Below are 25,964 nucleotides of genomic sequence, written 5' to 3'. Positions count from 1 at the left end.
TACATCTTTTGTGTATTTCACTTTTAAAATCTGAGGTCAATTGCTTTCATTACATTGCATTAATGCATTTTCCAAAGAAAAAGATGTCAAGTAAATTGCTTTATGCTCGTGCACCTGATAGTATTTCTGGCTGAATACTGAATTCTGTATCATATAAAAATCTTCACTATTCAATCCAGACATCTGGCAAAAAAAGATAGACAACACACTATTGCACATTTTATTGTATAAATATTTTACATGTCATTTCCATCATAGACGGTTTTAACATTGTTCAATTGTACATCACATGCAATATCTTGTCTCATCACAGGAAGACGGGAGAATGGTACACAGGATTTTATAATGAAACAGCTTTCCTTATACATGCTCAATATTCACCATAATAAAGGTTCAATGTTTAAAACCTTCTGTAAATATACCGTTATAAACAATTGAAGAAAGCAGCTCTATTAATACTTATCTAACAATAAGTTATATTATTCTAAAATTTGGGTTTTTTCCATGTTAAAACAAATAATGGTACAATCACTTTACAATGATGGGGAGGTCTATCCTTGACCTTCAAGAATTCATAACAAGTTCAGAATTGTCTAAGTTATCAACATACAAACTCTGTTTGTAATATGTCAATGAAATTAGTCCTGGTAAGGGTAATTTGACCCTAACCCTCTTGTATTCATGTGCAAGATGTTATACCATGATGTGCTATTCAGATTTCTACCATCTAAATTCCATTATATCTAACAACAACACTATGAATTTGGGTTCCCTAGCAAATACTACCATGTGACTATAAAAAACACATACCCTAGAGATTCAGTGTCAGATCAGAATAAAGATAGTATTTTTTTTGTGCAAGTACTGTCCTCATATTTTTTCATTGTTTACAATTGAAATAACAAAAAACATGCCAGATGCAGCTACTGGTATATCAACCTGTAATTGGTTTTCTATCATCTTTGTATTAGAGAAAATAAAAATAAAAAAATGTCTCTGCAGTGATATTACTATTGGGTGTGATAGACATGAAACATGGTCTCAACATTAGTATAATATGAAACATATCTGACAGTCACATCATATACACTTTAATTATCTTCAAATAAAATTATATTTTGATATGTATTTTTTTCTGGAAAATTTATCAAATTACTAAACTACATAAAGCATGAGAGACTGCATTATTGATATGTCATGTGACCTTTTTTTTGTTAAACTGCTCTCTCATTGTAATGTACCTGTATCTCATTTATTCATAAAACAAAGTATCTTTTTACCATGCTAAATTTATAATCCTTATGCTGACTATAAGTAGCATTTAGAAAGATATCACCATTATAAAATCCTGTGTACTTCTCAAATAACCATTGTCATCATTAAAAATTTGTATAAATAAACAAGAATTAAAATTTTCTAACTTCAAAATCATAAAAAAAAAGAGAAATAAAAATTGATAGAAAGAATTACATGGTTATCCCTATAAAACTTGTCCAATTAAGGTCTGACAAAAGAAACAATGTGACTGCAACACAAAAGACCATTGAATTCAATGTTTAGATTCTTTAATACTGTAAGATTTGTTGGTGTCTCATCTTGATTTAACTTTCAAATAGTATTTTTTGGAGCATACTTTTAACAATAAAAATTGTAAGAGAAACTATAAACTGGGTGATTCAGAATCAAACCTGAGCAGGAACAAGAAACAATAGGTTTCTTTTACATGGCCTAAAGAGATAGTTTTATAAATTAATCAAGTAAAAATAAGAGTTGATTTTATCTTTATAGATCGACAATGTTAAAGTTTAATTTATTTTAGCAAGCAGTTTTTAAAATGTTTTTAAATTTTATCTGTGAATTTCTAAGTGTGTAAAAAAAAAATGGTCCACATGTCCAGAATGCCAAGATAACAAGACAATTTTTTTAAATAAAATAAATAAATAAAGTAATGTTGTTACCTTATCACCTTATAATTTCTCTGTTCTTTAGAAAGGTGAAAGGTTATGACCTTGACATGATTACAATAAATAAATTACAAAAAATGCCCTTGTTTTACCGTGGAGACAAATCTGCATGATTATGAAAGTAGAAAATTCATATTCAAAATATTTCTTTTCATTTTTTTGTCAAGATTATAAATCTACGACACATTTTTTACTAATATAGATTCTGTACAAATTAAAATGTCATTTGACAGAACAAAAATAGTCAATAATAGTTTAAAATATTCAACAATCTTATAAGTTAGGAATGGAGTCAAAATAAGTTAAGCAGGAACTCCATTTCTTTAGCATGTGCTGCCTTGTTCAAACATCAACAAGTAACAAAAACATGTAGTCTGTAGTCATAGCAACAAATTGTCATAGTAACAATGTGTCTATATCACAAGAAAGCACTTTCCATGTCAAAATTCACAATGTACAATCACTGTCATTGCACACAATGTCTATTTCATTATGTCTACAAGAATAATTCCAATTTTGATTATTCAAATTTTCCTTTAGATGGAATGAACACATACTAACAATAATTTCTTTCTTCTTTCTTTTTGGTTTGGAAAACTTATTTAAATAATCAAGTCAATCCACAAAATACATATAAAATGTATGAACATAATATTTTTTTAATACTGAAAAGAATTTTTGAAAAAAAAATCCCATTCAGTTCCAAGGAAATTGATTTTCACAGAAAACACTGGTTTAAATATGTGTAAGTTGTTCTGGTATTGAGATCTATATTCCGTAACTATAAGATCTTAATATATTCCTACGTGAAGGCATTGCTCTGTGATTCACTAGCTGTCAGTAAGTCACTGAATGCTCGCTCAAAGTTTTGTTTTAATTCAGCGTATGTCACTACTAGAACACTATTTTCATCACGTGAAACAAGGCAAATCTTTTCTGGTGTACCACCATCCAACTGAAAAAAATAGTTATTAAAAAAATCAGTATAACTCATGACAAAAATATCCTTCAAACATAAGAGGTCTGATAACATTTGTTTTGTATGATTTTGTGTTTGTCATGAATCCACTATATACCATTTTACTTTCTGCTTTTTCCTTCATGTTTCTCAGGCATGTTTTCCGACTAAATAAACTGCCACAAATATACGGATATATTAAATAATAAACTATTATCACAGAGATATGTCTCGCCTTTTTGTAATTTTGATAATGCAAATGATAAAATTAAAATAGCAATACTTTAACATGTAAGTGATGCAAATATTCAAAGTCAATGAACCATGACTGAATGTGCATGGCTAAACAATCTCCATGGAAATGAGATGTGCCAATGCTAATACAACTGCATACCAAATACCATTGACTTATTATAAGTCGTTCCCTTTAAACAAACACAAACTATGTAAAAGTTTCTAAGTCAATGAACCATGATGAGGGGGTGGGTCTATAAAATCTCCATGGAAATGATACTTGCAAATGCCAATAAATTTGCATACCAAATATCATTGACTTAACATTAGCAATTTAGCAGTTCATCTTAAACTGATCTAATCACAAACTAGTACATGTAAACTAAGCAAAAGTTTCAAAGTCAATAGACCATGACTGAGGGGGCAGGGACAAATAATCTCCATGGAAAAGAGATGTGCCAATGCTTATACAACTGCAAACCAAATATCATTGACCTAACACTTGTGGTTCACCATGAACTAGACGTAATCACAAACTAATACATTGTTGACACCGCCGCCGGAAACAGCATACCTATGTCTCGCTTTTTGACTCCGTCAAGGCGAGACAAAAAGCAATCCATTGTTAAAAGCAAATACCAAGGCAACTTTACTTTTCTCTTACAACAATAAGAAAGCAAAGTCTGGCTTGTATAGGTGACTTTGAGGCCTAAGTAGCACATTAGTATAGGCCCATGTATTCTTCATTTTTCTCAGGCACATGTACTGACTAAAAAAACTGTTGCAGATTTGAAGGATATTGATAATAAAATAAAAGAAGAATGTGTCTGAGGACATGAATGCCTCAGCTCAAGCTTTGCAACAAAAATGGGACGAACGGACGGACAGAAAGACAGAAGGTCAAGGGTAACACTTAATAGACGAAAGGAGCATAAAAATTTGAAAGTAAGCCCCTATTAAAAGCAAACTTCAAATGCAGCTTTATTTTGCTTTTACAGCAATAAGGCAAAATTTGGCTTGTATAACTGTGGCCTGTTGCTTGTTAGTAAAATCCTTAAGGGCCATAACAAGAGATAAATCATTTAGTCAAAATCACAGATTCCCTACATATTGTAACCAGTCAATCCATCAACTATTAGATCTATCAATTAAATTGCTTTTTCACAAAGTATTATCATAGATCTTAATAACATCTTACACCCAACTCATTACATGAATTTGTGTGGAAACAAATTTGCAAAAAATTACGGCTCTTCTTCCATATTCAAGAGTTTATCTTGGACTGCTTTCTTTAGTTAAAGATTTTATGTTTCTGATGGCATACATTTGTCTATTCAAGATATTTGTATATGATGCTCTTTATCAAGATATTATCCAGTGGAGATTTCTCGGTTGGTACATGTATATGGATCAAAATATAGTAGCAGTGTTTAGAGGAAATGTACACAGTAGATTACAGATTAATTTTCATTAATTTTTACTTGAGTATTTAAAGATAATTTACAAAAATAAAATATCCAATCTTTTCCTATTTTTACCTTGTTTAGAGACTGAAGGATATGTGCCATGTCAATCCAGGGAGCACCATTAGCATCATGCTGGTGAAACAAAAAGTCACGATAAAGTTTCAACATGTATCGGTCACCTGTTTCTGACCATTGAGGATCCATCTGAAACCTGAAACAATTTATGTTTTCATTTAATTTATAGCCATTTATTTTGTATTTACATTGTATCATAGATCAAATTTATTTGTTCAGTGTATGTTCACTGGTGTTAATATGTCTTTTGATCGAGTTAAGCCATTTCAATTGATATTTTATAGTGTGTCTTTCTATGTTGTGATGTTACACTATTGCTTCAGATAAGGGTGAAGGTTTGGTACCATTAAAACGTTTCAACCCACTGCAATTGTTTGCACCTGTCCTAAGTCAGGAATCTGATGTTCAGTAGTTGTCGTTTGTTGATGTGGTTCATAAGAGTTTCTTGTTTCTCGTTTTTTATATAGATTAGACCGTTGGTTTTCCCGTTTGAATGGTTTTACACTAGTAATTTTTTTGGGGCCCTTTATAGCTTGCTGTTCGGTGTGAGCCAAGGCTCTGTGTTGAAGACCGTACTTTGACCTATAATGGTTTACTTTTATAAGTTTTGACTTGGATGGAGAACTTCTCATTGGCACTCATACCACATCTAATAAATGCTTTAAGTGAACGATAAGACAAAACAAATAATTTTTTTAGCAAAATTAACACAAAAACATTATAAATCATTTTGAAATGTATTGTTTTCTTTTAAACTTTTTTACAGTCTTTACAGATCTCTGTTTCACCTTTTTTCTTGTGAGTATGCATGTTATATTTGCTACTACTTTATGAAGACATCAATTAATCAATCTTTACCTTTTAAAGAAGTATGTATCTCTCAATTAGAATAACATTTTTAAACTAATTTTCACATGAACTTGAAAGCATATTTTGGTTTTCTGCAATACAGTGTATATTTGTATAAATCAAGAAATGTCTATTATTTCATACTTTAACAAATTTAGACTGGAAAACAGATGCTAGTGTGTTTATTTAAACTTACTCTTTCCTCTCGTTGATTGTACCCAGTTTACATAACAACCGAAATAATCTGCCATTTTCTACGGACTACAAAAAGAAAAATTAATAATTGATAAAAATAAATACGCCCATTGCTTTAACAAGAATAAAGTTCCATAACTCCTCAATGTCATATCAGAAATTTATAAAAAAACTAAAGGGAGGTTATTTCAATAATTATAAACAAGTCAACAAAGTTTCATAAAAACTGCTCAAAGCATTTTTGAGTTATTGTCTGAAAACTGGAAAATCTCCCTTTTTGTCGAGCCTTCGACTTTTGTCGAAAAAGCGAGACATAGCGATCCTACATTCCGTCGGTGTTGTCGGCGGCGTCCACAAATATTCACTCTGTGGTTAAAGTTTTTGAAATTTTAATAACTTTCTTAAACTATCCTGGATTTCTACTAAACTTGGACAGAAGCTTGTTTATGATCATAAGGTAATATTCAGAAGTAAATTTTGTAAAAAAAAAATCCATTTTTTCCGTATTTTACTTATAAATGGAGTTAGTTTTTCTTCCAGTTAACATTACATACATACAGTCTGCAGTTTAAGTTTTTAAAACATTTATTAGATTCATAAACTATACTGGATTTTTACCAAACTTGGACAGAAGCTACTTACAATCAAAAGATAGTATAGAGAGGAATATTTTTATTAATTTTTTTCCTCATTTTTGTTGAGCCTGTGATTAACATCAAAAGTAGGCGAGACACTGGGTTCCATGGAACCCTTACGAATTTTTAAAAGAGTAAAACCCCATAACTCAGAACGTAAAATCCAAAATTTATAAATATCGAAAGGGAGCTCACATCAATATATATAAAAAATTCACCAAAGTTTCATGCAAATTGGTTAAACCATTTTTGAGTTATTGTCCGACATGTTGACGACGGAGGGACAGACAGACGAGGGTATACCATAATACGTACCGTAATCGGCCGTATAATAATTGTTACTTTACATCATACTGATATTAAATGTATTTTGCTAATTTTTTCTACTTTCTGTTTTTACTAGGCCACACCACTTCCAGTAAACATGATATCCTTCCACTTTCCTGGTTTGATATCCCAAAAAGATGCAATATTTTCTTTTAAATCTAAATATATGTTTCAATTTTGCATAAACTTTTAATCAAACAGAATAAATTGAGTCCAGAAAAAAATGGATTATTTTATTTCACACCATGTTTTGACATGCACCGGAAACTGGAGTTGTAATACAAGACAGGTACCTTCAATGGGTATCATGTGTGTTTTAATGGATCAGCCATCAATAACTCAGTTCTGTCCAAAATATATTGTGGTAGGGGGATGGAAGGCACACAAATTTATTGATTGTGGGTGGTTGCATTTTCCTATGAATATTATAAGAATTATAAGTAAAATGAAAATTTCATAATATGGGGTGTTAGGATCTAAAAATAGTGCTGTCCCATGCCCCCAAGTTTTTCATACTGGAAGACATGAAGAAATTTTCCCTCAATATTTACTTTAGATAACTCTGAATCCATCACATCACTTCTAAGCTGGGCTGCGTCTAATTGTGTATAAAATCTGGCACCAATCATAGGCATAATATCGTTAATACTTCGTGGTCGGTTAGAATTGGTTAACAGATACCTACAAATGAAAAACAGATTTAGTCATACTGAAATTTACTCATGTAACTTCCAAGTACATCAACACAATGTACAAAAATGTTTAATATCAATGCTTCTATGCATGTTTACAAAACATTAACGTAAAACTATTTTTTCACTGACCAAAAAAAAGATCTTCTTCATGTCTTTTTTTACTAATGTGATACAAAACAAAACAACAAACTATTCAAGTAAAAATTTAAATATAGAACATAGTTTTTAAGTTCTTAAGAAGAGTTAATTTCATTAGTTTTTAGGATCTTCTGAAAATTGAATTGCATTCTAAAGACAAGTTCAGTAGGAGTTACAGATAGATTGTGATGATGGATGGACAGCCCATTATTAGATTACACACTTTTTGTTGATATCACTTGTGGGGATATAACAAGGAACCGTCATAAATTCAGAAATTATTGTGCACATTTGATAATGCAATTATTGATTGAAGTGTACAACAAGATTAAATAAATGCAATTCTAGTAATGGGACATACAATCATGATCAAATTTAAAATGTAGGTCTAGTTAATATTAAGCTTATATCATCGCCTTTTTAAAAACATTGCAATAATTTCTGAATTTAAAAATTTTAAAGTTTAAAATAGTTAAAATAATTGAAAAAGCAAATTATTTTAAAGGAATTTTAGTTTGATGCCATGAGGAATTAGGTAATTAACAGAATTTTTACAAACATTGAGTACTGCAATTATATATATCATAACAAAAATAATTTGAAAATTAAACCGACACGAAGAAATTTTTGAGATCTGCTGAATAATTGCGTGCTACAAGTTCCATGGAGGATGTAAAGTTGTCCCGTTGTATGGCCATGATACTGTTACAGCCTAAAGCTAGCACAACCTTTCCAAGGAACACCAAATCTTCTTGCTGAAAATTAACAATACATAATACATCAGTTAGTGTCAGATAAATATGTTACAACTTTTTCTTACAAATAATTTATTCCTGTAAAAGTAGAAAATTTTGCAGCATGTTATTTTTACAATTTCAAGCATAAACTTTTTGCTCAAGGATTAAATTTGCCTAGTGAACATTTAGTTTGCCTTTCAAACCAATATTTTTGCTTTTTAAAACTAGTTATTTGCATAGGGGATATTTTCACAGATATTACAAAATTGGGAAATAATATATAAATAACACATAGCTAAGAGGGTGATAGAGCAGATTGTTACCCCGAGAAAACATTGTCAACTGAGAAGAAGCTAAGTGTTATTTAATTTATTATACTGAATGTTCTGTTATTACTGTCTATTAAATTTCAAATTCAAAGTAATAAACTATGGTGTCTTGTACATAACAATCAACCGTATTTATTAAAGCGCACACTTGATCAAGCGTCTCCGTGAATGGTAATAGAGTACTTGCCATGGGATAGAGTAAATTGTCTCCCTCGTATTAACCAATCAAAATCTGGCATTTTGACATGAAGTATAATAAATGAAAATAACACACTGCACCATTAGCCACAATATTGGTATCGAGGGCAAACTAATCGTTTTCATGTTTACAGTACTTCAATAAATTAATAATGATAACTTAAGTTTTTCTCAAACTTCAACAAAATATACTGACCTGATAATGCTGCATCATTGCTAACGGATTGCCCTGGTTATTGTCAAATGTCAACACATCCATGATGCCAACACAATTCAACCGTAACCGTGACTTGCTGTAGATAAGAATTTTGGTTGGGTCCATAGTTCTACAGGCAAGGCCAGCAGCGTGTATGGCCCTCAGAGCAGAACTCAATTGTACAACATATGCCCATATCAAACTTTCAGGTAATAAACCTGCATGCTGGCGGGGAGTGTTGGCACCTCCTCCTCCTCCTGTCAACAAAGTAAATAAATAAAATTCAATCAAATTGTGAAAAGGTTAAAAAGTCCAGTCAGACTAAAGCCAAATCAAAGCGTATTTAAGATTTCCCATTATTGAATAATTTCAATTTCATCCTTACCACTACTTGTTTCCATGGTAACCTGTAAGATTCTATGGTGACAACTGCTATCATGGTATATCCTAGATCTAATTTACTGTGGATTTATCATTTATTGTTTTCAAACTTTTCCATTTAATATGTAATTATTTCAAACATTTACATTTATTATGTAATTATTTCATACATTTACATATAAATTTTGGGCTGTTTGTGTTGTTTAATCTTAGTTTAAGTAGTGTTTTGTAGGTCATTTTTTCTTTTGGCCATGGTGGTGTGTGTTTTTCTTTGATAAATGTTTTTTGTGCCCCCTTTGGTATGTTCTCCCACCCTTTTTATCATATTTATTTATGTGCAAATACTTTTAACAGTAAAAAGTATACATTACTGACCTTTGCCATTTCCACTGGAGTTGTATGACCTTGAACTTCCATCCATATTGAATGACTGGTTGTAACCATTAATAGATCCAGGATTATTGAAATGTCTACCCATCAAAGTCTCCGCACAGGCATGGAAATCATACACAAATACTATTGCTGTAATTTTAAAATCAAAATAAAAGATTCGCGGTGTTTGCTTCTTGTATTAAGTGTTGACAAATGGGACCAAAATAACCATAATGGTTTAAAAAAATAGAGATGTATAATCAATTGTAAACAATTATATGCCATTTTAATATATTTGCCAGTAATTTAAAAAAAAAAAAATGAAATGGAGCAGTTGTAAACAGAGAGTCCTCCAGTCTGCTATTTATTTTATTTTTCTTGTAATTAGTAACAAAGGTCAAGGTCAACTCATTTCAGTATGGACCTCCATTACTAAGCCTGATACATAAACTAAAAAACAACGCCATTCATATAATTACTCTGGAACAACAAATAAAAACATTAAAAAAATGTTGGGATGGAATACTCAAGATCAGATATAACAGTGATATTTAGCAATATGTGTCTATATTCAAATTCAAATCACATCCATTAGCTTGTTATACTTACAATTATCACCAAATGCTTTAGTAGTAAAAACTTCTCTCAGTTGTACTATGTTAGGATGGTACATTTTTTTCCACATGTCTATTATCATCATACACTTTGTATTTGACAATCGAAAACCTGTCAAAGATAAACAAAATTGCTGATTACTCAAAATTGAAGAAAGCAGTTCAAACATTGATTGTCCCCTGCGCAACTCATTGCAGGGGACATAGAAATACCATGCTTCCGTCCGTCCATCCAGTCTTGTTAGGGCTCTCACATGTACAATTCTTGCCAGATTTTTATGAAACTTATATCATAGGTTTATATCAGCAATGTCTTGGACGATTTTGAAAGTCAGTGCTGATGAATTATTTTTAAAAGAGTTATGCCCTTGGAAACATTAATTATATAGAAAACTGCATCGTTAGCACTCTCATGTGTACAATTCTTGCCAGATTTTTATGAAACTTATATCAGCAATGTCTTTGACACTTTCGAACATAAGTGCTGGTCAAATATTTTTAACAAGTTATGCCCCTTGGAAATATTAATTATAACAGAAATCACATTGCATTTGCTCTGAAGCCTTCATTTCTCTATAAAAGTTTAAAAGAACAAAAAATAGTGTTTTTTAGTTATTGCCCTTGTACCATGTGTACCTTGGATAGATAAAATATGTGCAACGCAGGGGACATTGGAACTCTGTTCTTTTATTTTTAAATAGTATAGTTCCAGTTTTTTTTCTTCTATTGTAAACCAGGATACTTTACTTGCATTAAGCCCTTTCAAGTCGACTTCTGGTTAATTTGTGATTTTCTTACTTTGTTGATATATTCATAAAGAAGACACAAGTTTGATATTTCATTACAATTTATATCTGCCTTATTTCTCTACTCGTGAAAGTTATGTAAATAATTTGCTAGCAAAAATTAATTGGTTATCAGTAAGTCATTAAAGGTAATCTTAGTCAAAACAGGATTCTATCTCTTTATATGGCCTTGGGATTACCTACAGTCAAAATATAACTCCATTTCCTTTCAGATCAATTTACAGGATTTTTCCATTTTATCATTAAATAAAATCATGAATTCTATGAAGACAGTATGTGAGACTACTTTGCTTTTTTATATCATGTATCTGTTAATAAGATCTTACCATAAATTCCGTGTAGACAGAGTATGGGGCCAGCTTTATGTCACACAACTGTTAATTGTAACTTACCATGAATTCTACGTAGACAGTATGTGAGGCCATCTTTGGTATTGACAGCTTTATAACAAGTGGTGGGGTAACTAAATCTGTTTGATTTCTGCATTGAACTTGGTGGAGGGGGCTCCAATGGAAACAAATGATGATAATTATCTACTTCTGTTGGGATATCTGTAACACAATTGTTGGTATGGAGTTATTGCATACAATATATAGACTTGAGATAGTTTGTTCTCTTCCTATATGAAGGTATACACAGACATGCATCTACTGTGGATTCATTATTATTCGTTGGATACCAATTTTCGTGGATTTCGTGGGTACATGTGAACTACGAATTCAAATGTTCAACGAATTACAAATTTTCTATAGGCTTTGTATGCAGAGATCAGCATAACCACGAAATCAAATATCCACAAAAATGCAAGATTTTCACAATCCACGAAAATTGATACCCACGAAAATAAATGAATCCAGAGTATAATGGGTACCTTTTTCAATGTCAAATATATCAATGAGATGCAATTTCACCAAGGTAATAGGTCAGTAATTTTCATCTTTCAATTATCTGTATATATACTGTTTTATTCTTTTTTTTATTTATAAAATTAAGATGTCAACTAGAGGCTCTAAAGAGCCTGTGTCGCTCACCTTGGTCTATGTGCATATTAAACAAAGGACACAGATGGATTCATGACAAAATTGTGTTTTGGTGATGGTGATGTGTTTGTAGATCTTACTTTACTGAACATTCTTGCTCCTTACTATTATCTCTATCTATAATGAACTTGGCCCGGTAGTTACAGTGGAAAATGTTTTGTAATAATTAACAAAAATTTACAAAATTTATGAAAATTGTAAAAAATTGACTATAAAGGGCAATAACTCCTTAAGGGGTCAATTGACTTATTTGTAGATCTAACTTTGCTGTACATTATTGCTGTTTACAGTTTATCTCTATCTATAATAATATTCAAAACAATAACCAAAAGCTGCAAAATTTTCTTAAAATTACCAATTCAGGGGCAGCAACCCAACAACGTGTTGCCTGATTGGTCTGAAAATTTCAGGGCAGATAGATCTTGACCTAATGAACAATTTTATCCTCATCAGATTTGCTCTAAATGCTTTGGTTTCAGAGATTAAGCCAAAAACTGCATTTTACCCTATGTACTATTTTTTAGCCATGTCGGCCATCTTGGTTCGCAGGCAGGGTCATCGGACACATTTTTTTAACTAGATACCCTAATGATGATTGTGGACAAGTTTGGTTAAATTTGTCTTAGTAGTTTCAGAGGAGAGAATTTTTGTAAAAGATTACAAAAATTTATGAAAAATGGTTAAAAATTTAGTATAAAGGGCAATAACTCCTTAAGGGGTCAACTGACCATTTTGGTCAAGATGACTTATTTGTAGATCTTACTTTGCTGAACATTATTGCTGTTTACAGTTTATCTCTATCTATAATAATATTCAAGATAATAACCAATAAAATGCTTCGCTGGGGCGCAGCTTGATACGACCGCAGAGGTCGAACCCTGAACAGTTGGGGCAAGTATGGACACAAAATTCAAGCTTGATACAGCTATGACTTTGGATTGTCATTAAATATTTGACACAGCATAGGTTTCTGACACAGGATGAATGTGGTGTAAGAACTGGAAAAAATTTAATTTACCTATTATGGTGGAATATCCATAAACTAAATTGTTTGTTAATTTCAATATATCAAAGAATATGTAGAATTCAATGTTTGATGTAATGTAATAAAGTTGAAATTTGGACCGTTTTTGTTCAATGTGGACCAATTTGGTAACATGTATAAATAATCAAAAATCTAAATACATGGGAGCCCATTTAAATACATCATAAAGGTATTAAAATAGAAAGTGACATCATAGTCATGGCTAAAAATAAACAAAAATCCTTAATCAGCAACATTTAAAGTAATATCTAAAAATAAAATTCCTTTGTAACCATAAAAGCCCATTTAAATACATCATAAAGATATTAAAATAGAAAATGACATCATAGTCATGGCTAAACATAGCAAAAAACCCTTAATCAGCATCATTTAACAGTAATATCTAAAAATGGAAATTACATCATAAAGGTATTAAAATAGAAAATGACATCATAGTCATGGCTAAAAATAAACAAAATCCTTAATCAGCATCAGCAACATTTTATAGTAATATCTAAAAATAAAATTCCTTTGTAACCATAAAAGCCCATTTAAATACATCATAACAGATATTAAAATAGAAAATGACATCATAGTCATGGCTAAACATAGCAAAAACCTTAATCAGCATCATTTAACAGTAATATCTAAAAATAAAAATTTCTTTGCAACCATAAAAGTAAAATAGAAAATGACATCATAATCATAGCTAAAAATAAACAAAAATTTTTTTTATTGGCAAATTTTAAATGGAGTTTATTATACTAAAACAATAAATTTGCAACCATAAACATGATAAAACCCCATTTAAACACATCATAAAAGTATTAAATAATTCAACTACACCATAAGGCTATAAAAATAGAAAATGACTTCATAGTCAAGGCTAAAGGTAAACAAAAAACCTTCATCAGCAAAATTTTATATTGGCAAATTTCCAATGAAGTTTATTACACTAAAATTGTTGGCAAATTTCCAATGCATTTATTAACAATAAAGTTATTGGCAAATTTCCAATTTACATAATTTAAAAGCAGTGTAGATGAGATATTTAAATGAGTTTGAATTACCAACCTTACACTGCTTTTAAATAATGTTCTTTACTCAATTATTTGTCTATTAAAATGGAAACCCTTGTTTTTTAACCTTTTTTCCCCTTATTCCTTAAACATTAGAGCCATAACCCCCCCCCCCCCCCCCCCCAAAGCCAATTATTACTTTCCAATGTAACCTAAATTTCCAATATACATAATTTTAAATTTCAATTCCTCATGATATATAACCGTATCATTATTATTTTCTTTCATATATAAATCTGAAACAACCATCTTTAAATGGAAAATTTTAAAGAAAAAAACAGGAAAAAAAAAAATCCTACCCCCCACACATTTTTTCAACCCCCTTTTGATTCATCATCCCCCACCTCAATCACAACCTTCAATTTGTGGTATGGTACATTGCAATACAATTTCACAGAGATCCATACACTTGAACACAAGTTTTTGTTGCAAACTAAAAAAATCCTTATTTTCGACCAATATTTGGCCCCTTATTCATAAATGTTTGAGCAATTAACCCCAAAACTCAATTCCTACTTTCTCTTCGTGATAAAAAATAACTAACTTAAAATGTAAATTTTAAACAAAAAAAAAAGGAAAAAAAAAAATTACCCCTTTTTTGACCCCCGCCCCCCTTATGATTCATCACCCCCACCCCCCTTTCCCCCCAAACCAAGCTCAATAACAGCCTTGACTTTGTGATATGGTACCTTGTAATACAATTTTAGAGAGATCCATACACTTGAACACAAGTTATTGTCTAGAAACTAAAAAATGCTTATTTTAAACCCCTTTTTAGGCCCCTTATTACTAAACGTTTTGGGCAATTACCACAACACTCAATTCCAGCTTTCCCTTTGTGAAATGGAACCTTGTAGTAAAATTTCAGAAAGATCCATACACTTACACACAAGTTATTGTCATGAAACTAGAAAAATGCTTGTTTTTTGCCCCCTTTTGGCCCCTTATTCCTAAATTTTTGAGGCAATTAACCCCAAAATCAATCCCAGCATTGACCCTTTGTGATATGGAATCTTGTGGTACAATGTCAAAGAGATCCATATGCTAACACACAAGTTATGTCTGGAAGTTACAAAAATGCTTATTTTCGGCCCCTTTTTGGCCCCTAATTCCTTAACTGTTGGTACCATAACCCCCAAAATCAATCCCCACCTTCCTATTGTGGTATTGAACCTTATGGTAAAATTTCATAGAGATCCATTCACTTAAACTAAAGTTAGAGTGCGAAAACCATTGTGTATTCGGACGACGATGCCGGACGACGACGACGCCAACGTCATACCAATATACGACCTCAAAATTTTTTTGCGGTCGTATAAAAATGGCAAAATTTCCTTAAAATTACCAATTCAGGGGCAGCAACCCAACAACGGGTTGTCCGATTCATCTGAAAATTTCAGGGCAGATAGATCTTGACCTGATAAACAATTTTACCCCCATGTCAGATTTGCTCTAAATGCTTTGGTTTCAGAGATATAAGCCAAAATCTACATTTTACCCCTATGTTCTATTTTTAGCCATGGCGGCCATCTTGGTTGGTTGGCCGGGTCACCGGACACATTTTTTAAACTAGATACCCCAATGATGATTGTGGCCAAGTTTGGTCAAATTGGGCCCAGTAGTTTCAGAGGAGAAGATTTTTGTAAAAGTTAACGACGACGACGGAGACGACGGACGCCAAGTGATGAGAAAAGCTCACTTGGCCCTTTGGGCCAGGTGAGCTAAAAATTGATAACTTAGAAATATACATAAAACATGAATGGGTTATGATTTTGCAATGAAATATATATGGTTCACGACTTTCACAAGACATCAATATATGGCGGGTTTAACAAAGTCTAGCAGTCTACACACAGTTGTACAAGCATTTCTTGACATTCTGACTTACCTGGGTTTTGTTGCAGATCTATTTGTGCCAATGTCATAGAATGCCTGTTTAATATGTCCTAAAATACAATAGACCATAAATTAAATATAAATTTTCACATTTCTATAAACAGTATAAAACAAAGGTTGTATGATATAGTCTGAAAATAACATTTTTAAAATGTCTCAGAACTGCAAGTTTCATAAATTGTATTTATTCTGTGACCAATAAGTACACACTTTCATATATTTTGAATAACACAACTACATAGACCCTATCATACTTTTGACAAAAAATCTACCTAATAAAATTGAGAATGGAAAGTGGGAATATGTCAAAGAGACAACAACCCGAACAAAGTGCAGACAACAGATGAAGTCCACCAAAGCTATTTTATGGAGAGATAACTAGATTTGACAAATATCTGATGCATTTTGGACTGCAGTTTCAATGGCATCTAAGAAAAAAAATAAACATCTGATTAGTTTCAGATACATCTTAATTTCTCCACTTTTATCATATATCATGAAGCTAAGAAAAGTGACCTATTCCAGTGGTTCAAATCCTCTCCTATCTATTTCATTCAGTATAATTACAAGTATTGCTTTACAAGAACTTCCAGTAAAAATATATTCAGAAATAATAAATTTTCTTATAATTCATTTGGTTATCTCCTAATATTAACTGCTTTCCTCTGACAATTTTCTGAAGGGAATAAATTTATGGCACTGTTGAGTATCATGGTTTGAAAAATTATTAAGGAAAAATATTGTTCAATAAAGGTGATTTATTTTCTTACCATTTTAAGTTCATCACACATGAAGAACTGTGGCATGTTTTTCTTCACTGTCATGTGTGCCACATGTGGAGGTATACTTGGAAACATGGTAAAATTTGGTATTTGCTGAAATAAATAAAAGTATGTATTTTTGCTACAAATTATTACTAAATGCATTAATCAACACAGGAATAGTTTCCCCTTAATACCATATCTTAAGCTATTTTTCCACATATTTGCTTTTGTGGCATCAAATTTTATTATCTTTCATGTCTGATGTTGATGCTTCCATCACGAAAATACAATACCTTTGCTATCTTCCAACTTTTGTGTTCATTTAATATGCTCACACACAAATTAGCTACCTACTATGACTTTTTGATATTTTACAATTTTAGAAGCCTGATAATTTCAATACAAATATCACAATATAGTCTCGCTGTCATACAGATTGTTTGTGTTGTAGTGCAAAGCAAACACAAATCAATGACAATATACAGTATACAGTGGAAATTTGATGTATTGTGATAATGCTTTTCATAATAAAAGAAGAATGTGTCCGAGGATACGAATGCCCCCGCCCAAGATTGCTTATAATATGTGAAAATACTTTTGGGACGGACAATCAAGGGTAACACTTAATGCCGACCGCATGGCAGTGGGGGCATAAAAATATGTATGGACCAGTATTTCCTTTTCTACATCTGCTCCTTCAGTATCTATGACTTTGATCTAGATGCAAATGTTTAAAATTAATCTTTTTATTTTACTTACATAACCCTCCCTGTGTACAGTATAATCTTCAGGATTGGTTATAATAAATCCTTTTATTTCTACTTACAATGCCCTCCCTTTGTACAGTACAATCTTCAGAATTGTTTATAATAAATCCTTTTATTTCTACTTTCAATGCCCTCCCTTTGTACAGTATAATCTTCAGGATTGTTTAAGATAAATCCTTTTATTTCTACTTTCAATGCCCTCCCTTTGTACAGTATAATCTTCAGGATTGGTTATAATAAATCCTTTTATTTCTACTTACAATGCCCTCCCTGTGTACAGTATAATCTTCAGGGTAGTTTATAATAAATCCTTTTATTTCTACTTTCAATGCCCTCCCTTTGTACAGTATAATCTTCAGGATTGTTTATAATAAATCCTTTTATTTCTACTTACAATGCCCTCCCTTTGTACAGTATAATCTTCAGGATTGTTATTCTTTTATTTCTACTTACAATGCCCTCCCTTTGTATGGTATTATCTTCAGGATTGTTTAAAATAAATTCTTTTATTTCTACTTACAATGCCCTCCCTTTGTACAGTATAATCTTCAGGATTGTAGAAATAGGTTGTTCCACCAACACTTTCCTGAAAAAAAAAGAAAAATTAGATATTCATACTAGTCATGAATTATATCATATTTCTTGCAAACATTAAGGGTAAATCCCTGGAATTGGAAACCTTCAGATAAACAGAGGCTGTAATTATAGTGACAACTGTTTAAATAGAATCCATATGGGACAGAACATTTTATTCAGATTAGACAGGTCTTCTGTTTTAGTTTAAACAAATTCAAATTTTTAAATGTTTGAACTATTGCAAAAATTGCAGTGGGATAGGCTTCACAAAAATAAAAACTTGCATATTAAATTTTGATAGATTTATTCAATACAGCGTTAACTGAAATTGCAAAAATAAATGAAAAAAATTCTGAATTTAGGTCTTTATTCATTTTTTGTCATGGTATTGTCAGTTTATTTTTGACTTATGCGTTTGAATGTCCCTTTGGAATCTTTTGCCTCTCTTATATTTTACCTGAATGGTGCTGGCTTGGTTTTTCTTTGGTGTTCCTGGTTTAATGGGTGCTAATGGAGAACCAGTCCTTCTCATCATAAGAGGAGAGTTTGTTGGAGACAAATGAGGACTGTTGTTAGGACTGGCTGTCGAATAAACAACTCCTGAAAATATAAACACAATTTATTTTATCTGTGTATAATCATATTTATTTAAATCTTAGTTTAAACAGAACAATTTAAGGTTGTGGAAAGCTAGTGCAACTAAATGACTGTACTTCTTATTTCACTAGTAAAGTTATGCCATCAACATCAATATGTAATAAACTGATAGATTTTTTTTATGAAATGACGAAAAAAATATACCAATAACACAATGAAATGTTTAGATTTTACAGAACTTGTTATGAAGTATAAAAATCATGAAATGCTTCAAAAGAAATGCAGAACTGTCTCTTTGTTATTTAAATGTTTACCTGACATGCCTGATGGCATTAAATGAGCAGGTGGTGGTGTGTTGGACATCATAGGGCCTCCGACAGGCATTGGAATATCACCTCCAGGCACGGAATTTCCCATGTGACCATTATCCATCATATGAGGTGCAGCATTAGACATGGGTGGCATACCAACTGGCCCATTGTTGAACGATGAGAAATTAGGAGAACTAGCACTATGAGTTAATGTTGCAGACTTCGGTATGAATTCATCTGCCCCTGGGTTTGACCCCTAAAATACAAGCAATTTCCTGTGTCAATACATACCAATTTATAACTATCATATGTTACCTAATATTTCAACAATTTTTTCATGAATAAATAAAGACTGGAATTAAATACACCGTTACACAAAAGGCATCTGATCATGATATAACAGTATAATGTTGAGCTTGTTCAAAATCAGGACATTAATTAATGTTATGCCCATCAAACTTATATGTTGTTATTTAAGATTATCATAAAACTATTTGTTATAGAGGAAAAGAAATATCTAACGTCTTTCTAAATGAATTAATGTAATAAAATGCATTTAGAAACCTAATTCTGAAAAATAACATAATTTCATGCATACTACTTTCCTATTAAAATCAGTTGGTAACTTCCATTGTAAAAAAAAAATAGCATGCTGCATTTATGAGCTATCAGACATAAAATATACCTTTAAACCACTACCAGGAATTTGCAGATTGAGAGCTGCAAAATCGTTTGTTAACCCCTGATCTATTCTTGATCCTAGACCATCAAACTTTGGACTATCAATCCTAGATCCATAACCTTCATTATACATTTGACCAGGTAATGGTCCATCCCTAAGATCTGGAGGCACATCCATTCTAGGCATTTCCATCCTTGGTCTCATTCCATGGCCAGGTGGACCAAAGTTCCTAGGCCCTGGCATTGGGCCCATCATATTTCTATGTCCTCTTGCCATTCCTCTTTGCCGCTGAAAAAAAGTTCAAAAAATAATTCAAAGGGTTCAGCCAGACACCTGATCTTATAAAAATTTGTGCATGTACATTTTCTGTACATTGAATCATTATTTGAACAAATGTTAATACATGAATTCAAAGTTAGGCGCAGTTTCAATGTTGAGGTTGAAAAAAATTGTTTTTACTGTGTGATTTTTTTTCAAAATATCTGCCCAATCTTTCTTACAAAAAGAATAAACCAAATGGAATGTATTTAACAGAATTCAACTTTTAATAGATATTTGACCAATTTTTCTATTCCGACCCTCTTCACCCTGTTGAAATGGTCAGGTGACATTACCCACAAGTTCATATTCCACGAGGTAAAATGAGATTCAACCTTGAGAAACAGACTTTCTTAGAACAACGGTCTGGGTATAAGTGGTGTATTTATACAGGGTAGCAATTAAGGCATTACTCACACATCTCTATCATTGTTTCAAAACCACATCAATATGTACTTGTATAGAAAAATTGAATATTGTATTGAGTACCTTTTCGTCCGTTTTCATTTTGAGCTAGTTTACGGTATCCTATCAACTGCCAATGCACATAAATTTCTAATCATATCATGGTGTTTGTTGCAATAGCAGATTTTAACTGAAAAGCTTTCTAGTTCTTATGCATTAAAAAGCCATATTTAACAAACCCTGTAATACATGATAGTATGTAGGTTTTTCAATAACTTTACAATGTAACAATAAACCTACATTAAATGGCTGGAAGTCTGGGACAGGTGGTTCACTACTAAATGTAGCATTAAAATACTGATCTCCATTACTGCCCATTGAGTCTGGTAATGCTACAAAAAAAACACAGTTCTTAATAATTCATAGGAACATGTATGTGTACGTATTTTTTCTTGTTCAACAAAACAAAACCACCAAGAATATGAGATTTTTATTATATTTCATAATAACATGCAAGTGATGCTTTCGTTCTAATAAAAAGTTTAAAATAACAAAACTTATTCAACTGACCAATCTTTCCCATTTTTTAGTTTGTATTCTGAAGCATATTTAATACTAAGCCTTTTCGTTGAGTACATGTATTCTTAGTGCTGAAGATAAGTTTTATTACTTATTTTGACTAAAACCATGATAGTACAGCCGAAGGTTCTTTACAAAAATTGTTATTCACCTCCACATTTACAGTAATGATCATGCTAAAATGAGGAGCCACATTGTAATATTTGGATTCTCTTTTTTACAATGGTTCACAAATCTTAAGTGGGTCTTGACAAAAGTTTTTGCATGAACAAGCAATTGTTAATATACAATGATATACAGATTGCTCAATCACTATAATTTTATTTCTTCATTAAGTGTTTCTAGTAAGTAGTACACCTGGTAAAATGTAAATCCCAAAACTGTTGCAAAAAAATATGTTACCGTACACTTCAGTTCTTTAACAAAATGCTAAACATATAAGATTAAATAGGAAAAGTTATTAAAAGAAGTGAATTGTCCAATGATCATGTTATAGAATATTCAAAAGGCTGCGAAATCTAATATAAAATAGTTGAATTTTTACTGTCATGTGATGTGCATTATCAAAATTTTATCCCAACATTTAATGAAACTACCATTGAATGTACAAACCCTAAACATTTCAAGTCAAGGGCTGGATTAATTTATTGAATAGCTGTAAAGTTTTATTAAATCAAATTCATAGGCTTTACTGATATAAATATTTATGATTATTAAAAGTCTGAAATAACATATAAAAAAAAGGTTCAGATGACTTGGGGCGTCTATTATTCCTTTTTTGCACTTCTATTATTTGCTATTTTCTGTTGTTAATAAGGGTTCTTTGATGAGGCAAGTTCTGATCTTTCATTATAGAAGTTTTATAAGTAACATAAAAAATCAATCAGTGCTATATATTTTCACCACTTAATCAGTAAATGATTGATTTGCTAATATAATTGGATCTGGTTTTTATCATGATAATAGCCTAATAAAGTTCATCTCCCTTTGATTTTTTTTCAAATGAAATTTCTGTTGAATCCCTTATCCAAAACTTTGCAGTCGTAATTTAGAATGTAATGTTCCAATATATATTCTACATGGACAATATACTCATGAAAGTTCATATTTTTTACATAGAATTAAACATGTTAAAGAAATTGAAAATATAATAAAAATTTGGTCTAAACAAACATTAAGACCAGTTGGAAAAATAACAATCATCACGACACTAATTATTTCAAAATTAAACAATCTATTTTTAACATTACAAGCACCATGCAAAAATACTTTAAAACAACTAATTGATAAAACTTATTCATTTATTTGGGAAAACAAACCTGACAAGATAAAAAGAGAAATATTATGTTTTGAACATAAATTAGGTCAGGGCTGAAAATGATAGATATTGACAAATATATTACAGGATTGAAATTAACATGGATTAGTCAGTTGTTAAAAAACAACCCAAAACTAAATAAGTTATTAGAAAGTACTGAAAAAATTAGTATTGAAAACCTAGTTTATTTAGGCCCAACAAAAAGATGTAAAAACCCTTTTCTTTATAGCTTGGACAGATTTACAAAATAAATGTATACCAAAAAATGAAGACACGTATGTATCAGATTCGCTCTGGAATAATGAAAATATTAAAATAGGAATAACATCTATTTTCTAGAAAGACTGGGCAGATAAAGGGATCTCTTTGATAAATGATCTATTAAATGATGAGGGAAAACTAATTCAATGACTTAACAATTACAAAACATTTATAAAATTAAAGTCAAACTTTCTTACTTACAATGGGGTAATTTCATCAATAAAATCATATAAAAAAGCTCTCAAGAACAATATATCCATAAACAATCTTTATAAAACACAAGGACCAATTATTCCAAATAATATAAGAATATTTTTTTTATCAAACAAAGGCTCAAAAGATATGTATAATGTTTTATTAGAAAAAAAACAGTACTAAACTTAGCTGTGAAGACAAATGGTCCTTAACACTGAATAAAAATTTTGATTGGAAAACCGTGCATAATATGTCTTTTTACACCACAAAAAGCTCAAAACTTCATTGGTTCCAGTATAGAATAATACACAGAATCTTGGGCACAAATAAATTTTTATTTAAAATCAGAATAAAACAAAGCGATAATTGTACTTTCTGCAATGAGCTATTGAAGATATTGAATACATATTTTGGACATGCCATAATATAGCAGACCTGTGGACAAGACTCTTTGACTGGATTTATAACCAAACACAAATAATAATTCCGTTTAACATGTATAGAATATTATATGGAAATTTAGGAAAAACAGTAAATAATAAAATAAAAAAAATAATAATACTATTATCAAAATTCTTTATTGACAGAACCAAACTATGTGAAAATCAAGTAAATTTTACAGGGCTAAAAAATTATCTCGAAGAAAATCTAATACTAGAAAAGAATATATTTTTTAAAATAAAACCTCTTCACATTGCCAACCTCTGCTGGGAACCCTGGCTACCATTACTAGATTAATTTACACTTATACAAATTAGCATTACCCTATGTAATGTTACTGTGTACATTGTTTTAGCCTTCTCCACACCACCATACATGTATATTATATTGTTATAATGTTGTTTATTGTTTTTTGTTCTTGTTTTGTGCCTATAACCACATGTATGTTTTGTAATAGCTTGTTTGTTTTTGTATGAATTTTTTACAATAGAAAACCAACCATGACAAATTTATTAAATGTTGGATCTTAAGACACACGCTAGTTTTGACCGATATACTGCTGCCAAAAAACCAAATTTCAGTGATTTTTTTTTATTTTGCTTTTTATTTATTTATTATTTTCTCTTCTGTCTTTTCTTTCTCTCTGAAATATAGTTCTCTCTTTATTGAACAATATGGAAATAATGGATACATAATAATATAGTAATGTATATTTCATAATTTAGAATACTAACAATTACTAACTAGTTTATATTTATATATACAATCTAATGTTTATCGAGGCCGGGATAAGGTACCGGTACTTTCTGTATCTAACTAACAAATGTTAAAATTTTCAAAAAAGTATGATGAAATTTTAAAAAAAAAATCATTATATAGATGATCCCATCTATAACAAGCTGCATATTCATGGTTAGTCACTATTGGGATTCCTAGGTCAAAGCATTTTTCTCTGATTTGGTTGCCTTTCAGGGTAGCTTTTTTTCAGTCCCAAAAGAGACTATTACAAGTATCATCTTAAATCGTCCCTGTTTCACAGTTATTGCAGCCATATCAAATATGGAGCATATTTTCATTATTGAGGTGAAAATGCTTTGAAAAACACAGGAAAACATAATTGAAACAGAACAGTTGCTTGGAATTTCATACTATTTTCACCTCCACCCTAAACATCTGTCCCCTTTTCAATATGGCTGCAATAACCATGAAGTGGCCTATTTGATGACCATGCAAAAAGTTTACATTTTCCATTAGTACAGCAAATGTCAGTTTTAAAATATGGTAGCTACAAATGAATCAAGGTATTAATATTTGGTAATATCAATGATTTGTGTCTATACATAAAATACATGCAGTTTTAAAATAAACAAAGGCAGCTTTTAGAATATTATTTAAACATAAAATACAAAATTTCAAATCCAAGAAATTTTAACAGTTAATCTCGATTAATTGCGTATTCCTAACATGATATGACACTCTAGTTTTGGAATAGTGTCAGGGATGCCTTAGATCGCACCTTGTTTGTCTTCTACAGAACCGTTTGTGAACTGTTTTTGAAACCCAACACCTGGTTTATGGTGGAGAAATTGACAGTCGTCGCCTTAATTACAAGTGCCTGTTTGCAAAAAGAAGCGACATGGTGCATTTTTTTCTCCACCAGAAACTAGAGAAGACATCCTTTTTCCCAGATCTCATTTACTTATTTACGATTGATGCATTTTTACCGAGTTACATTAAATTATTTGGATGTGTTTTCCCTCATTTGAACAGGTTCTCGATTTTCTGACAATTTGTTGAGTACGCATGTGCATTTAATTGGGTCACATCTTTGTCTGAGTAATGTTTTTGTTGATTTGTCATCAAAACGCTTCAAATTTCATGATACAACCTGGCAATCGGCAAAAGGCTTCAGATTGGGATTAAACAGTTATCACAAACAAAGTGGTATTTTTCTTTCTAAAAAGATTTAAAATAACAATTTGAACAAACGAGTAAGAATCGTGGTAAACAAATTATTATTCTACTGTGTTGTTACCGCCTTCAACACATTGAAGATTAACGTCACAGTACCCCGGCGAAATTCGAATTGCACCTCTAGTACCCAACATGCCAAATTGCACCTATTCAGCAAAAATAGCAGCGGGAATTTTACACGTTTTCTTGGAGACTAAACCATTTGTATTCAGTTTATAATTTGACATTATACAAGTCTTTCAACATAGCTCAGAGGCCGATCCCGGATTTTGGAAAAGGGGGGGGGGGGGGGGGGGGGGGGGGGGGGCATGTATATTTTTATACTAGTAGTTAAAGGTTGGACATTTTTGATGCCGTATTCTCCCCATTAGTTGTCTATTATAAAATGATGATTGGATCCAAACGGCTATATGTACTAATATATTTGATGTGGGACTTGTCAGTAAAAAATGGACATGGAAAATACTCGTTTGTTGTATGTTTAGTTAGCATAACTTCACAGATTTCTTGTTGTAAACAAGATATACGCCGGGCTATTCAATGACATTTACAATACGACCGACACGAT

The 25,964-nt window shown here is 31.2% G+C and overlaps 1 protein-coding gene across 2 annotated transcripts; it reads right to left on the bottom strand.

Annotated features, from left to right (window-relative positions):
* Positions 1-206: 206 nt before the first annotated feature.
* Positions 207-25,242, bottom strand: LOC127715272 (PAN2-PAN3 deadenylation complex subunit Pan3-like). Of its 2 annotated transcripts, none has more exons than XM_052221309.1 (17): positions 25,147-25,242; positions 20,929-21,020; positions 19,909-20,193; positions 19,227-19,479; positions 18,773-18,915; positions 18,260-18,325; positions 16,979-17,083; positions 16,201-16,258; positions 11,562-11,720; positions 10,359-10,475; positions 9,753-9,899; positions 8,997-9,253; positions 8,152-8,291; positions 7,255-7,384; positions 5,743-5,807; positions 4,695-4,833; positions 207-2,919 (listed from the first exon to the last, which is right to left on the bottom strand). In XM_052221309.1, exons 2-17 carry the CDS (start codon positions 21,004-21,006, stop codon positions 2,767-2,769), a joined length of 2,295 nt encoding a protein of 764 aa, XP_052077269.1. In that variant the 5' UTR covers positions 21,007-21,020; positions 25,147-25,242; the 3' UTR covers positions 207-2,766. The 2 variants fall into 2 exon arrangements, with proteins under 2 accessions (XP_052077269.1, XP_052077270.1); XM_052221310.1 differs by having other exon boundaries at positions 25,155-25,236.
* Positions 25,243-25,964: the final 722 nt, after the last annotated feature.

The sequence above is a fragment of the Mytilus californianus genome, unplaced genomic scaffold (genome assembly GCF_021869535.1).
Source record: "Mytilus californianus isolate M0D057914Y unplaced genomic scaffold, xbMytCali1.0.p SCAF_9, whole genome shotgun sequence".
NCBI classification, from domain to species: Eukaryota; Metazoa; Mollusca; class Bivalvia; order Mytilida; family Mytilidae; genus Mytilus; species Mytilus californianus.
The sequence above is the reverse complement of the archived record's forward strand: the minus strand, read 5'-3'. Positions and strand labels throughout refer to the sequence as shown.

Coding starts and splice junctions, on each gene's coding strand:
- LOC127715272 (XM_052221309.1), bottom strand. CDS start 21,006: ATGGGCAGTAATGGAGATCAGTATTTTAATGCTACATTTAGTAGTGAA. Junction 20,194..20,928: donor CAGACTTCCAGCCATTTAAT/GTAGGTTTATTG, acceptor ACTTTTTTTCAG/CGGCAAAGAGGAATGGCAAG. Junction 16,259..16,978: donor TGTGTGATGAACTTAAAATG/GTAAGAAAATAA, acceptor ATTGTATTTTAG/GACATATTAAACAGGCATTC.